At 34.7% G+C, this 13,717-nt stretch overlaps 1 protein-coding gene across 1 annotated transcript in view; it reads right to left on the bottom strand.

Moving 5' to 3' along the window:
- Nucleotides 1-685: 685 nt before the first annotated feature.
- Nucleotides 686-13,717, bottom strand: part of LOC143389768 (pseudouridylate synthase TRUB1) — a 28,861-nt gene continuing 15,829 nt past the window's right edge. The window contains exons 5-8 of the mRNA XM_076842595.1: nucleotides 6,111-6,183; nucleotides 4,350-4,489; nucleotides 2,087-2,143; nucleotides 686-1,342 (exon numbers count right to left, since the gene is read on the bottom strand). Of these exons, the coding sequence (XP_076698710.1) occupies nucleotides 1,083-1,342; nucleotides 2,087-2,143; nucleotides 4,350-4,489; nucleotides 6,111-6,183 (530 nt within the window). The 3' untranslated portion in view covers nucleotides 686-1,082. The remainder of the gene's footprint in view (nucleotides 1,343-2,086; nucleotides 2,144-4,349; nucleotides 4,490-6,110; nucleotides 6,184-13,717) is intronic.

The following is a 13,717-nucleotide window of genomic DNA, read 5'->3' as shown; positions in this document are numbered from 1 at the left end:
CAAAATTATGAAGGATGCATTACATAAAATTTACTATTTTGTAATTTTCAAAATTATGGGAAAGAGGGATTTGTAACTTTCCAGTTATTTGAACAAAAACATTTTAGAATCACTATTTTTAAGTATTTGGAGCAGAAGGCATCAGCTGGAATGTACAGGGCAGCTATCTCCAAGTCTATAAACTTCACTATAAAGAGCAAACCACTGAAGAAACCAGAGAGAGAGAGAGAGAGAGAGAGAGAGAAATAAAATTTAAAGATCAGAGAAAACCTTAACTTAAGATACAGGTCTGTAGTTTAAATTTTAAAAATTATGTTACTTAGTAATTTGGCACAAAGTAGTTGATTGGGTTGATGAAATCACCAAAAAAAAGAGAGCACATAGCTGCACAAAGCTATTGGAGGAGGAGCTATCTTGGACTCTAACGGAAGAGAAATTAATTCAATATTAGTTTTTTTTTACATATTGTAAGTGGTAGCAGCAATGATTGGTTCATTTACAAATATTTATTATAAAACTTTATTCATTTCTAAGATCTAAACACACACAGCAAATACTAGGTGAGTACAGTCTTTTTAAGGAAATGTTTTTAAATAACAAACTCTCCAAAGGCAAGGAGGAGTTCAGTAATAGCCATTTCAGAGTTAGAGAATTCTTAAACAATGAAGCCACATGGAAATCCAAATAAAATCAAAATCACATTTAATGATGTTACTCAGACACGTAGCTCATAAATCTTTGCTTAGAAAATCAGTTCAGCTTTTTCATAGAAAAAGGCTGAAGAAATCAAACTCAGCATCAATATCCTGATTCCAATCAAATTCATATTTTAATATAAAAATATCTTAAAAGAACAATTGATAGTATAGAAAAGAATTGAACAAGTGCAACTCCATTCATAATGTATAGTAAATAAGTTGTAGGCTATAGATACTAAATGATGGTCATTTTTATTCATGAAAAAAAAAAAGAAGTAGTAGTAGTTAGAAGAACCGGTTGTCCCTTGCACGTAGCTTGTCATTCTGCATCTACAAACAGGATTCAAATGTCAACCAGGAAATGATGATATTCTCAGGTCAACTTCAGAATGTCTTATTAACATCATCTTCCCCCTTTGTCTCATTTAGAGTCATATATTCACAGCTCAAAATCTGCTCATTAGACTCTTCAGGTTTTGATTTTTTAAGTGTCAGCTCTGCTGGCAGAAGAGACGAGCAATGCTCAAGAGACTGTGCAACATCATCAATTGTCCATTTGTCCTCAGGGAGGGCATGTTCTTCTAGTGTAAATGGCCCCTGTTTGGTTCGGGTAAGCTCTAGTACATTGGCACAGGAAGAGAGCTCTACAGCAACAAAAGGTGAAAATTCCATAAGATGAGTGTTTCAGTATTTCACAATCTACAATCTTTCAAAAGACAAAAGAACTTGACTCAAACCTCTCAAAACCATCCCTAAAGCTGAACTATAAGTAAACCAGTAAGAGCCAAGACCCCTGAGATAAACAAATAATTAAGTAGCAAAACAATATAATAACTCATGAACTGCTTTAAAGTCTACAAAAAACTGGCACATATTTATTTTTATTCAATTCATGAAGCAACCTCATGAGGTCAATTTTACCCTTACTTTGCACAGGAGATATACTATTCTAGTGTTGTAACTGCCGGGAAAAGCAGAGCCAGAATCACAACTTCCTGGTGGTTTGTGAGACTATGGTTTCCAGGATTTTTTTTTTAATGTGATTTGAATCAATAAATATAACTTTTAGGAGGATACGTCTTTTTTTTTCTGATATCTACTTGGATTTAAAATGTTTTGTACTTAAAAAAACATTGGCTCTTGCATTCATTACTCCTGCCTTCATCTGCCATTCCTTTCTCTTCCTGTCCCATCACAAGTCCCTCACTATAGCTGCAGAGGATGGTAATTCCATGCTAGAAACTGACAATGCTCCCAAGGCTGAAAGCAGTAAGAGCTCAGTTCCACAGGCCAGTACTCAGAAATATGAAAAATAGAAAATTCCCTCTTCCCATCAAAAAGGAATATTACTCTCTAAATGATAATTCATAATTCATTTTTCTGCTTACCTTTGCCAATGTCACTGACCAAGCTTCTGATATAAAAACCTCCTCCACATTCAACATCTGGAATGTTAACAGTGACATGGTAAATTGCTAACCTCCTATGAAATCCACTTTACATAGAAATGATGCCCCTAAACAAGTGTAAAAAATGCACTATGCAAACCATTGAGTGATAAAATATTTATGTGCTGAAACATAAATTATTCATCCTGCAGCATATGTGTTTGTGAGATTGAAAAGTCAAAGTGTGGAGAAAGCAAACAGCAAAAACTCATGAACACATTTTAAATTAACTGGCGAGTCATACCACTTTAATACCTCAGCCTTGTTCCCTTAATAGGTTTTAAATAGTTAGAAATCTCAGTTTTGCTGTCATGAAATACAGACATTAAAAATACTTTCAGATACATGAACCTTGTTCATTTATTAGGTTTTAAATGGTTAGAAATATCAGCTTTGCTCCCATGAGCTGTAGATATTTAAAACCTTTCAGATATGTAAGTTCAAAAAAATATAACCAACAAACCAAGCAACAAAGAAATCCTTTCACAATGATAAGAATCATGTTTGTGTACTATACTATACTCAGAAAACTCAGGATAAGTAAATGTTATTTTTGAAATATTTTTGAAAAAAATCACAACATAACTTGAAATTACACAAAGTCCTAGGACTGACTGAATATCTAATCAGCTTGTTAGCATAGCATTTACAAGTTCATCGGTGGAGAGCAGGGGTTTGCTTCATTTCATTATCTTCAAGATATACCGAAAAGAGCTGCCGCATTTCTACACAAAAGGACTACATTCTTGCTGTTTCTAATATCAAGGCAGGAATACAGCCATCAGGGAAATTAATAAAAATTCCCCACCTCGAGATTTTAATTATTCTTCTTTCTTTCCCCCCATGAACTAATGGTTGGGGACACTGATAAAATACAAAGGAGCACCAGGATGGAATCGAGGTGTGCTGACATTTTTTGCATTATATCTGACTTCGGTGAAAGACAACTCTTTGGCCTACTGCAGTCTTGAGTCAAAGAAATAAGGCATTTATGACATATGAAGTCAGAAAAATAGGAATTTTCTTATTTTTGTAAACAATACTCACTCTGCCAGGCCAGCTGTTGCATTTTCAGTGAATGGAGCAAAATACTTTTCAGTGTGATTTTTTTTTTCATTATTTGTCAGTTTACAATCAAGGTACTTAAGAAAATGAGTTTCTTTAACTATATAATACCACATTCTGCAGAAACCTAATACACATTAAATAATAATGCCAATGACAAAAAGCAACAAAGTTTAGGAATAAAGGTTTTGGAAAGTTATTTCTAAAAGGAATCCTAACTATATGAAATTCATGGTGGGATCAATGTCAGAGAGCTTGAGCATCAAGAACTACATCTCCTGATACTTCACAGCTCTTAGGTGCTCAGGACTTTACCTACAACTTGCTGCAGCCAGGAAACACATAAAATTTCTAAACAACAAAAACTAGCTTTTTAGTTTATTTCAAATCTGAATTACATATTCAAATTGATGGCCTGAATTAAAATGTGACCATGTTGTCAAAGATACATTTTGCCTTATCTGTTTCTTCCATATTTTCAGGATCTTTAGTAGTAACTTACAGGAAACAAAGGGCGGGGGGGGGGGGGGGGGCGGAATGAGTCCATTCTTAAAATTTGTTTTTGTCCAAAAGCTAAAAATATTTTATTAAAGGATAAAATTCTTTAATAAAGAATTTTTTTCTTTATTAAAGAATATTAAGAGGACAAATTGACATCTATTCTAAAACCAAATGTATCAGCAGTAGTCAAAAATGGAAAGAAAAGCATTCCATAAGGTAAAAATTTTAAGTCTAAAACATTGAAGATATATACTGTTTTCTCCATAGAGAGCTTTTTCTCTCTTTTTGCAGTACTGGGGATGAAACCCAGGGCCTTGGACACGCTAGGCAGTGCTCTAAACTGAGCCACATCCCCAGACCTTCTCCAGAGGGATGGATCTAAGGTATGCTACTTCCAATTTAATAGCAAGATGACATCCTATAACATGAAAAACTCAGCCTAGTGAAAAAGACATTTCTGAACCTTCATGTAGGTTGAGGTATCTCATTAAATATGTAACCAAATCACAACCTTTCATAAATTCAAAATTTAAGAAGAATCTCCAAAAACATAGGGAACCATTAGAATTATTGAATAGCAACTAAATATAAATAAAGGTACAGTAAATACAAATGATTTCAGATTTCTCCATCTTACCTAATGTGAAAAATGGCGGCTGGAAATTTTGAAGGGAGATACTGTATACAGTTACTGGCCTGGCAGGTTTTGCTTCTACTACTTCACCTCGCTTCATTAAAGTTGAAAGTCTCTGTCCATCTTTCTTTAATGCAGAATAGCTTACAAGATAAGAGAGGGAGAGAGGGAGGGAATAAGAGAGGACGATCTGAGGGAGATTGAGAGAGAATGAGAGATGGTAATTCCATATGATGGCATGAAAAGAAAAATATCTAGCAGCCCTTTAAAGTGAAAAGCCCTTCTAAAACTTGAACTGTTTTTTCTTCCAACCCACTCCAAAATGTTTTCAGGGATAAAGCTCCTAAATATCTTAGAGGCTAATTTGAGCCCATTCTGGCATTCAATGAGCCCTTCTTTAACGATCTTCCTGGAGATGGGCTATTCATACATTCCCTTCCCTAGTCTCTTTCTATGTCAAGGGCACAAGGAACTCAGTAGTAGCCTCTGGTCATAATGATCTCAGATAAATTTCCTTGAAATAATTTCTACTATAATAAATTTCACTTTATATTAAAGTTATCAGTGTTTCTAAAAAGCTTATAAGCATAAACTCTACTTCATATATTTTAGCTTTATGTAATAAAATTTTATTAGGTCACAAAATCCTTGGATAGTCAGAGCAAAGAAAATCTAAAATGGTCCTTATAAGTTTAATTCAGTTTAACAATGGCCTAAGTTAATTTTTATTCAGGCCTTATTAAAATTTTTAAAGTTTTACATTTGAGGAAATATATGAAAAACCATTTTTCCATAGGTAGTTCAACATTCTTAAAAAGAGGGGAAAAAAGACTTAAAAATGCAATATGAATACAAAATTCTAAAATAACTCTTAGTAACTTATCCTGACTCAACCTCAGTCATTTAAAAAAAAAAAAAAGTGATTTGCCTGAAATGGTCACACGTGTACAAATATGGTTAAGTGGTGCTATGACTCTTCCAAATTTAAAAGTTGAAATCCTAAGTACCAGTATTATGGTATTAGAAAGCAGGACCTTTCGGATGGTAACTAGATCACAGAGCATAGCCCTCCCAGAAGGGGTCACTGCCCTTACCAAAGAGGCCCCAGACAGCTGTCTTGCCCCTTCATTGTGAGAACACAGTAAGAAGGCACTGGCTATGAGAAAGTTGGCCCTCACCAACAGCTGAACCAGGAGTGCCTTATCTTGAACTTCTCAGCATCCAAAATTGTGAGAAATAATTTCTGCTGTTTCTAAGCTATAGTTTATATTTTGTTATAGCAACCTGAATGAACCGAGTGGTAAAGCAAAATATTTATATTTTTAGTATAACTGTCATCTGTTCCATTTGTCATAGAGAAAAATTCTAGGCCCCAAAGGAATGGGCCTAACTTCTGAGAGGCAGTGCATATTAGCACAACTCTGATGCTCTCCGCACGGTCCTTCATGGCAATTTCTGGAAAAAGACATCTCTGAGCAGCAGAACTGCCTTGATATCTGTAGACAGAATTGGAAAGGCTGATAAAAACACAAACAGCCCAGATGCTAGACTGTGGAACACCCAAGGACAGGAGACCACGCCACACTACCTCCTAGACAGAGCTTCACGTGAGTCTAAATCTGGCTCACCTTTACACGATCATTCCCTATGGCAGATTTAAAATCTGCCTTGCCATGTAACAAAAGGAATCCCATTCTAGTTTAGAGTGATGTTAAGCAGTGGAAAGTAATTTAAACACTTAATCAAATCAATAATTGAACTCACAGAGGGGGTACTTGCATTATTGTCCCAGTAAATTTCTGTAGTATGCCTTCCATATCTTCTTGTGTTATTTTATCTGCCAAAAATGAACAACAACAAAAAGTGATACTAAAACAATCACAGAAATACATGCACTATTTTTCAGCACCAACAGCTCTGAATTCTTTTAAAAAAAATTTTCCAACTAAGCATATTAAAATGTATTTCTTATAGACCAAATTCTACCTGGTTGAGAAGAATAAAATATGTGTTAATGAGATAAAATGGATAGAAAATCTCATATTGTTCTTTGTTAAGATTAAATTTCCATTGCTTCAATTTTTTTTTCTTCAATAAAAATGGCCCAATCATCATGTTTGCACTTTTGCTGGTTCTGACTGTGGCCTGTAGGAGACATGAGAAAAATGCACATTAGCTATAGTAACGATCCTGTGGTGATCAATAATGGGGTGATCAGAAAGCAGGCAGAAAAGTAATGTCTATCAATTATTTTCTAAGTTTCTAGACATCAAATATTGTAAAAACTTAATGTGAGACAGAAGATTATAAAATATTATCCACATTTTAAGTTTTACCTGAGAAGAGTTTAGTTACATAAGGTTAAAAACTGAAAACTATGATATATAAATTGAATATCTGGAATTTTCATACTTACAGATGGTTCATTATACATATTTCATATTCAGTAATAAACTAAATTTTAGAAATATTCTATAACTTGTTTAAGTCATAGTTAATGGAAAGAAACTATGGTGCTTTACAATTTTGCAGGAAATTCATTTGAACTTTTTTTTGTATATGTCTATTTGATTTTAATTGAACAATATTAAACAAAAATTAACTAGTGTGAATTTTTTTTTTTTTGTATCAGGGATTGAACCCAGAGGGGCTTACCCACTGAGTCACATCCCCACCCCTTTTTATTTTTCATTTTGAGACATGAGTCTTGCTAAACTGCTTAGGGCCTCACTAAATTGGTGAGGCTGGCTTTGAACTTGCAATCCTTCTACCTCAGCCTCCTGAGCCACTGGGATTAACAGACATGCAGCAGCACATCTGGAAATTAGTGCACTTTTAATTATAGTTCTAACACCATGATAAAAATCAAATGATAACATGGAATACTGTGTTCAGACTGTAGAAACAACCCAGGAGAACAGTCTTAACCTCTGTATGACCTTGAACCTTAAAAAAGAAACACAAACAAAAGACTAGAATCTACTAGACTCAAACAGATGATGAAAAGCAACAGAACTCAAAAGTACTTCCCCACAGCTGGGCCTGGTAGTACATGCCTATAATACCAACAACTTGGGAAGCTGAGGCAGGAGGGTTGCCAGTCTGAGGATAGCTCCAATCTCTAGCAACTCCAAAATCACAGATCTCAGATGGAAGTCCTGTTCATACTGTTCCTCCAACAGATGTGTCTCATAATATGGGTGAGGATTTGTTCACAAAAAAATTTTACTCTGCTGCAATATTAAGACATAATTACTGGTGGCAAAACTTAGTTATGCAAATCTACAGTTTTCAAACTTGACAGCTAATGGAACAACTGTGCAGGCCCACCCAAAGGAATGCCACTGCTGATAAAACTGCAGTAATTCATAACGTAGCCCCTCATTTTAAAAACAAGACCAAACTGCTGTCTGCTTCTGCTAGCTAAGCTCTTCACTGCATTCCTGCAAATGTGTACTCCTTTGTCCCCCTTCAGTGGCTCTCTTTCACTGATTTCCCCCATGCAAGATGACAAGATGTGCTCTTTCTCATTCTACTTCTCCACATTGACTCCTCCTCTGTGCTCACATTTCAGGCATTTATGGTGTGTGCTGTTCATTCTATAATTAATCATGCACAATTTTTAACAATATTTTAAGGTATTATCTCACCAATAAAATTCTGAGCCTTTCAAAGGCAAAGACAGTTTCTCTTCTTAGATAACATTCATTATTAAGATGGTGCTCAAGACATTCTTGCTGAAATTTAATTTGCTAAAAAATAATAGAATCTCAAGGTTGAAGGACATTTAAAAGTCACCGAGGCCAATCATTCATCTGATGTTTGAATTGTCAGACAAAAAGCTTACCTAGTGAGTTATAATAAAAGCTAACCTTGCGATACATGGCTAGAGAATAAAGCATGCTGGCTACATCTAAAACATGATATTAGTCCTATAACAACTGTTCCTATAAGAATAACATCTCTACTTCGAGAGAATTTAAAAAGAAATGCAAAATAAAAACTTCTACACCAACAAGATCCAATAACTAGCCAAAAGATGTATATTTGGAAAAAGAAGACTGATGATCAAAGTGTCATAGGACTTGAATAATTATTCTTTGTTCAGTAAATTAAAAAGGCATCAATGTGACAGCATTCATTTGAAATAACTATTTTTTTGAGAATTTTTAATATTTATTTATTTATTTATTTTTTAGTTTTCGGCGGACACTATATCTTTGTTTGTATGTGGTACTGAGGATCGAACCCAGGCCACACACATGCCAGGCGAGCGTGCTACCACTTGAGCCACATCCCCAGCCCCTTGAAATAACTTTTAAAGTCATTCTCATAAAATTAACATATATGAGATCATGTAATAAATCATAATTTGCTTAAAACTTACTGGCTTTTTCAGTGAACTTACAACATAATAGTTGATGCTTAAATGAAATGGGAACTAAAAGCAGTATGATGGAGTTAAAAATATTCGCCCATAACACGGTAACTGTTACTAGACAAGTCCCACTATCACAAACAGCTGTGGCAAATAGATCAAGAGAATAAAATAAAGAATCTAAAGATAAAAGCATACATATATGGACAACTTGTTTTTGACAGAAGTTCAAAGGTTAGTAGAGAAAGGGCACTCTTCCAAAGATGAGTGCTAAAAGATTTCTAACATCCATTTGTAAAAAAATAAACTCAGACTCATACCTGAGAGCATATACAAAAATCAAATCAAAATGCAGAGATAACCAAGGGACGTATGGCTAAGCATCGCTGGGGTGATTTAGAAAAAGTTATCTGCTCTATTCTTACAATTTTAATCTAAGTTTGATATTACTTCAAAATAAAAAGAGATCAAAAGAGAACATTATAAATAACTTTAAGACAATTATGTTTGAAATTTTAGACAAGACAAAATTCCTAGGGGAAAAATTATTTATAATGATGAAAGAAATTTAAAAATAATAGTCTGACAGCTAGTTAAAAATCTATAATTTAAACTCTTCCTTAACAAAGAAAATACCAGAAAATGCTATCAAATCTATTCTAGAAATATAAGTCTAGCTTAATATTTCAATAAGGAGAAAAACTTAACAGATTCAGAAAAATATTTGATAAAATTCAGTATTTACCCATGATTTAAAAACAAACTCAAACTCAGCAAATTAGAAATAAGAAAGCTACAAAACAAACAAACCTATAGGAAAAAAAAAATCTGTAAGAAGTACATCTATTCTTCTAGATGTCAAGACTTAAGTTTAAAACTATAGCAATTAAGATAGTTTGGTGTTAACACAAGGATGGAATAACTGATCTGTGTAACAAAACAGATTCCAAACAAACCCAAGCCTGAATAGTGCTTGATCTGTGGCAAAGGAGGCCATGCAGAGCAGTGGGGAAATGCAGGGCCAATTGGATATCCAAGTAGGAAAAAATGATGGATTACAATCGTGGATGCAACATGAAAGAATGATGGATGTAATGTGAAAGGCAAAACAATAGAAACTTCTAGAACACAGGGAAATATCTTCATGCTTTTGCGGTAAGAAAAATGTTCTTAAACAGAATGCTAAAAAGACTAACCATAGAGAAAAGACTTGTAAACTGAACCAAATAAAGACAAGATCTTTTTCTTTTTGAAAAATACAATTGAGAGAAGGAAAATGCAAGATGCAGAATAAGAGAAAATATCTGAGTAGACATCCAAAGTATATAAAGAACTCATACAAAGCAATAAGAAAAAGGCAACTCAATACAGAGGAAAGAAAAAAAGGAAGAAAGAGACCTGAACAGTCCATGAAAGATGGCTAATAAGCCAAAAAATCCAAATAAAATGCTGAATGTCTTTAGTAATCAAATTAAAATCACAACAAAACACCACTACATACTCACCAGTGTGGCCCAAAGTAAAAACATTGTTAATAGAATGTATTTCTAATATCAAGATGTTTCAAACAAGTGGAACTCATAAATAGCTGGTGGAACTACAAAGTTACACAACCACTTTGACAAACTATTTCACAATTTCCAATAGTGTTGAATGTACACTTATTCTATGACCCAGCAATTAAACTTAGGTATGCACAGGACAAAATATAAATCGCGTTTTATTTATAACGTCCCAAACTGGGAACAACCCCAAATACCTACCAACAGAAGAGGACTGGGTATAGGTCTATGGTAGAGTGCTTGCCTATAGTGCACAAGGCCCTGGCTTTGATCCCAGGGCACCACACACACACACACATACACACTACAAAGAAAGAATAGTATTGTAATGTATACATATATACATACGTGTGTGTGTGTGTGTGTGTGTGTGTGTGTGTGTGTACTGGTATATTCACACAGTGGGATACTGCACAGCAATAACAAAGTCCAAAATACTGACACAAGTAACACTATGTATAAACCTCACAAATATAAGTGGAAGAATCTGACCACAAAAGGATACATACTGTTTAAGAACTATCACCATAATGTTGGAAGTTTGAATTGTAATTATCTTTGGAAAAGGAGGAGGTATGACTCCCATGAGGTACAAGAAGATAAGAAGATGTTCTAGGACTCTTTTTATTTTTTTTCTTTTTTATTTGCCTCGTCTTGCATATGCTAAGCAAGAACTCTACCACGGAGCTATACCTCTAGCCCTGGAGTCTTCTATTTCTTGGTAGCTGCATGAATGTTTAGCTTTGCGATAATTCATTAAGCTATAAACTTATCCACTGTTCATTTTTCTTTACTTGTGTAATACTTTATAATAAAAAAAATTTTAAGTGTAAACAAATGGCACCATTGAGAAGATTGATACTCAGTTACACACTAATCCAATCTGAGATCAAACTCTACTCTTCAGCTTCCTATACCATAACCCTAGACGCATAGGCAACCTGAGAAGCTGCTCCCATTAGAACATAACATTAGTTGAGACCATTTGCAAAGACTTTGGTAACTTCCTATCCCAGAATTTCTGGTTAGACCATTGTGATTAGCTTGAAATATCACTTCACTTTCACACTTCTTACCTCAAAATAAGTCATAGAGGGATAGAAAAAGACAATCCCCAATAAAGGAACAGATAGAGCTTCCTAGTAGCTGGACCCACATCTAGCCTCAGGGCCAGAGCCCTAGTGTTCTGAGCTCAGTGTCCTCAGGGACACAGCAGAATTAATACCCAGATGTGGGAGAAAAGGCAGCAGAAGGGAGGAAGATATTTGGCTTTACCTAGAACTTATCTACTGACATCTTCATAGAGGATGCGTCTGTGGATTGCCTTACTAACTCACATACTACGTGTTTTTTTTCTACATGCCACATAATATACCAAGAATATAGTGAGGAGCAAAAGAAACAGGGTTTTTGGCCCCATAGCTCAAGGGATTAACATAAAAGATATATTTGTGAGCAATAAAAAATGCTATTTAGGAATATCAGAGGGTGCTATGATAGAGAACAACAGGAAGGGCCTGGTTCATATGGTCTTGAAGTCTACTAAGGCAGAGACACATTTATTTATTCCTCTAAGCTAACTTTCAGCTATCTGACACAAAAGCTAAAAACAGTGCTTATGTATTTAGGACAAAATGATGTAAGAGCATTCACCTGTCATTGATTGCAGACTGCCTTAGCTACTTCATTCAAATGCCAGTTGGTGTGAACAGGTCAATTAAGAAATACATTTTTGGTGATTACAATTACTGGGTAGGGTGGAAGCTCCAGTGGCCTTTAATAGGTAGAGGCCAGGAATGCTAGATGTCCTGCTAAGCTCAGATCATAGAACATAATAAGAACTGTCCTGGGTATTCCTGACTTCTGGATGTCTGCCAAGTATTTGTGTAGGTGAAACCCATTTATAATTATCTAAGGCTAGAACTTAACTCCATTTTACATTTAAGCACAAAAGAACTTTTTTCCAGTCCTGAGTTATTACTATGATAAACCTATGTGAGTCTGCATTTGTACTTGTGTCAGTCACAATATTTTTAAAAATATTTTTAGTTGTAAATGAACACAATACCTTTATTTTATTTATTTTTATGTGGTGCTGAGGATGGAACCCAGTGCCTCACACATGGTAGGCAAGCGCTCTACCACTGAGCCACAACCCCAGCCCTCGATTCACAATATTTTAGTGTGGACATCTTCATGAAGACTGTTAGTATAGTAATATATATATACACACACACACACACACACACATATAATACATATCACTATATCTATTTTATTAAAAGCTACTTTTATTCTTTTCTTTATATTTCATTTACTATATTATACTGTTTTGAAAAAATGTATAGGTAAGTTAGAGTAGTTCTCAATTTTAGTTCAGAATAGTAATGAAGGCATATAAAATACTGCTCATAGGTTTCAGAATTTGTTTTCAGAGGGTCAAGAACATACTTCAGAATTTTCCATTAGCTATTAAATTCCTTAAGTTCTCTATTATTTTAATTAATTAATTAATCAATTAATTAATTAATTTTTTGGTACTGGAGATTTAACCCAGGGTGCTTTACCACTGAGCCATCCAGCATACCATCCCACCTTTCAAAAAACTTTTCATTGCTTGGGGTCCTGCTAAGTTGCTGGCTTTGAACTTGTGATCCTCCTGCCTCTAACTCCTGAGTTACTGGGATTACAGGCATGACCCACCATTCTTGGTTCTCTCTGATTTATTACAACATTATAATAAGACTATGTTAGCAAACTGAGCTTTCTTTAAGGCAAGTAAATAAAGTTACAAATTGTGCAATGAAGGGCAGAGTTCTTTCAATTCCTAAATGCTAAAGGTTAGGAAGAAAGGGTAGATTTTTAAGTATTTTTGTCAATCTCGTCTACTAATGTTCCCTATTCATTGAGTGACAGCATCATGTAACCAGTTTTAAAACCCCAAAACCCTAGGTCATGGTTGACAACAGTCTTACTATCCCCATCCAATCAAGTCCCACCAATTTTACCTACTGACCACTTTTCTAATTTGAAAATTTCCATGTCTGTCACTGCCATACCCTAGTCCAAATTACTACCATCTTTCCCAGAACTACTATAAGAGCCTCGTGATTTGTTTATGAAACCCCCATATCCATTCTCTTCCAATCAGTCCTCATAGGACTATGAGGCTGGTCTCACTATCATTACTTTGGACATGAGGAAAATGAAACAGAGAGAGACTAAGAAATTTTTAAAGTTACACAGCTAGAAAAGGGTCAGAGATAGAAATCAAACTCAGATTTGCATAGTCTACAGCTCTATGCTTCACTGAGCTGCATCCCATTCTTAGTTCTATGACCCTAGGACATTAGTGTGAATATCAATCACTCTCCTTATTTAGACTTGGAAAAAAGAGAGACACTGGGAAACTTAATTATATACATGCTGTC

The sequence above is a fragment of the Callospermophilus lateralis genome, unplaced genomic scaffold (assembly GCF_048772815.1).
Source record: "Callospermophilus lateralis isolate mCalLat2 unplaced genomic scaffold, mCalLat2.hap1 Scaffold_62, whole genome shotgun sequence".
Classification (NCBI taxonomy): Eukaryota; Metazoa; Chordata; class Mammalia; order Rodentia; family Sciuridae; genus Callospermophilus; species Callospermophilus lateralis.
This window is presented reverse-complemented; position numbering and strand designations above follow the sequence as displayed.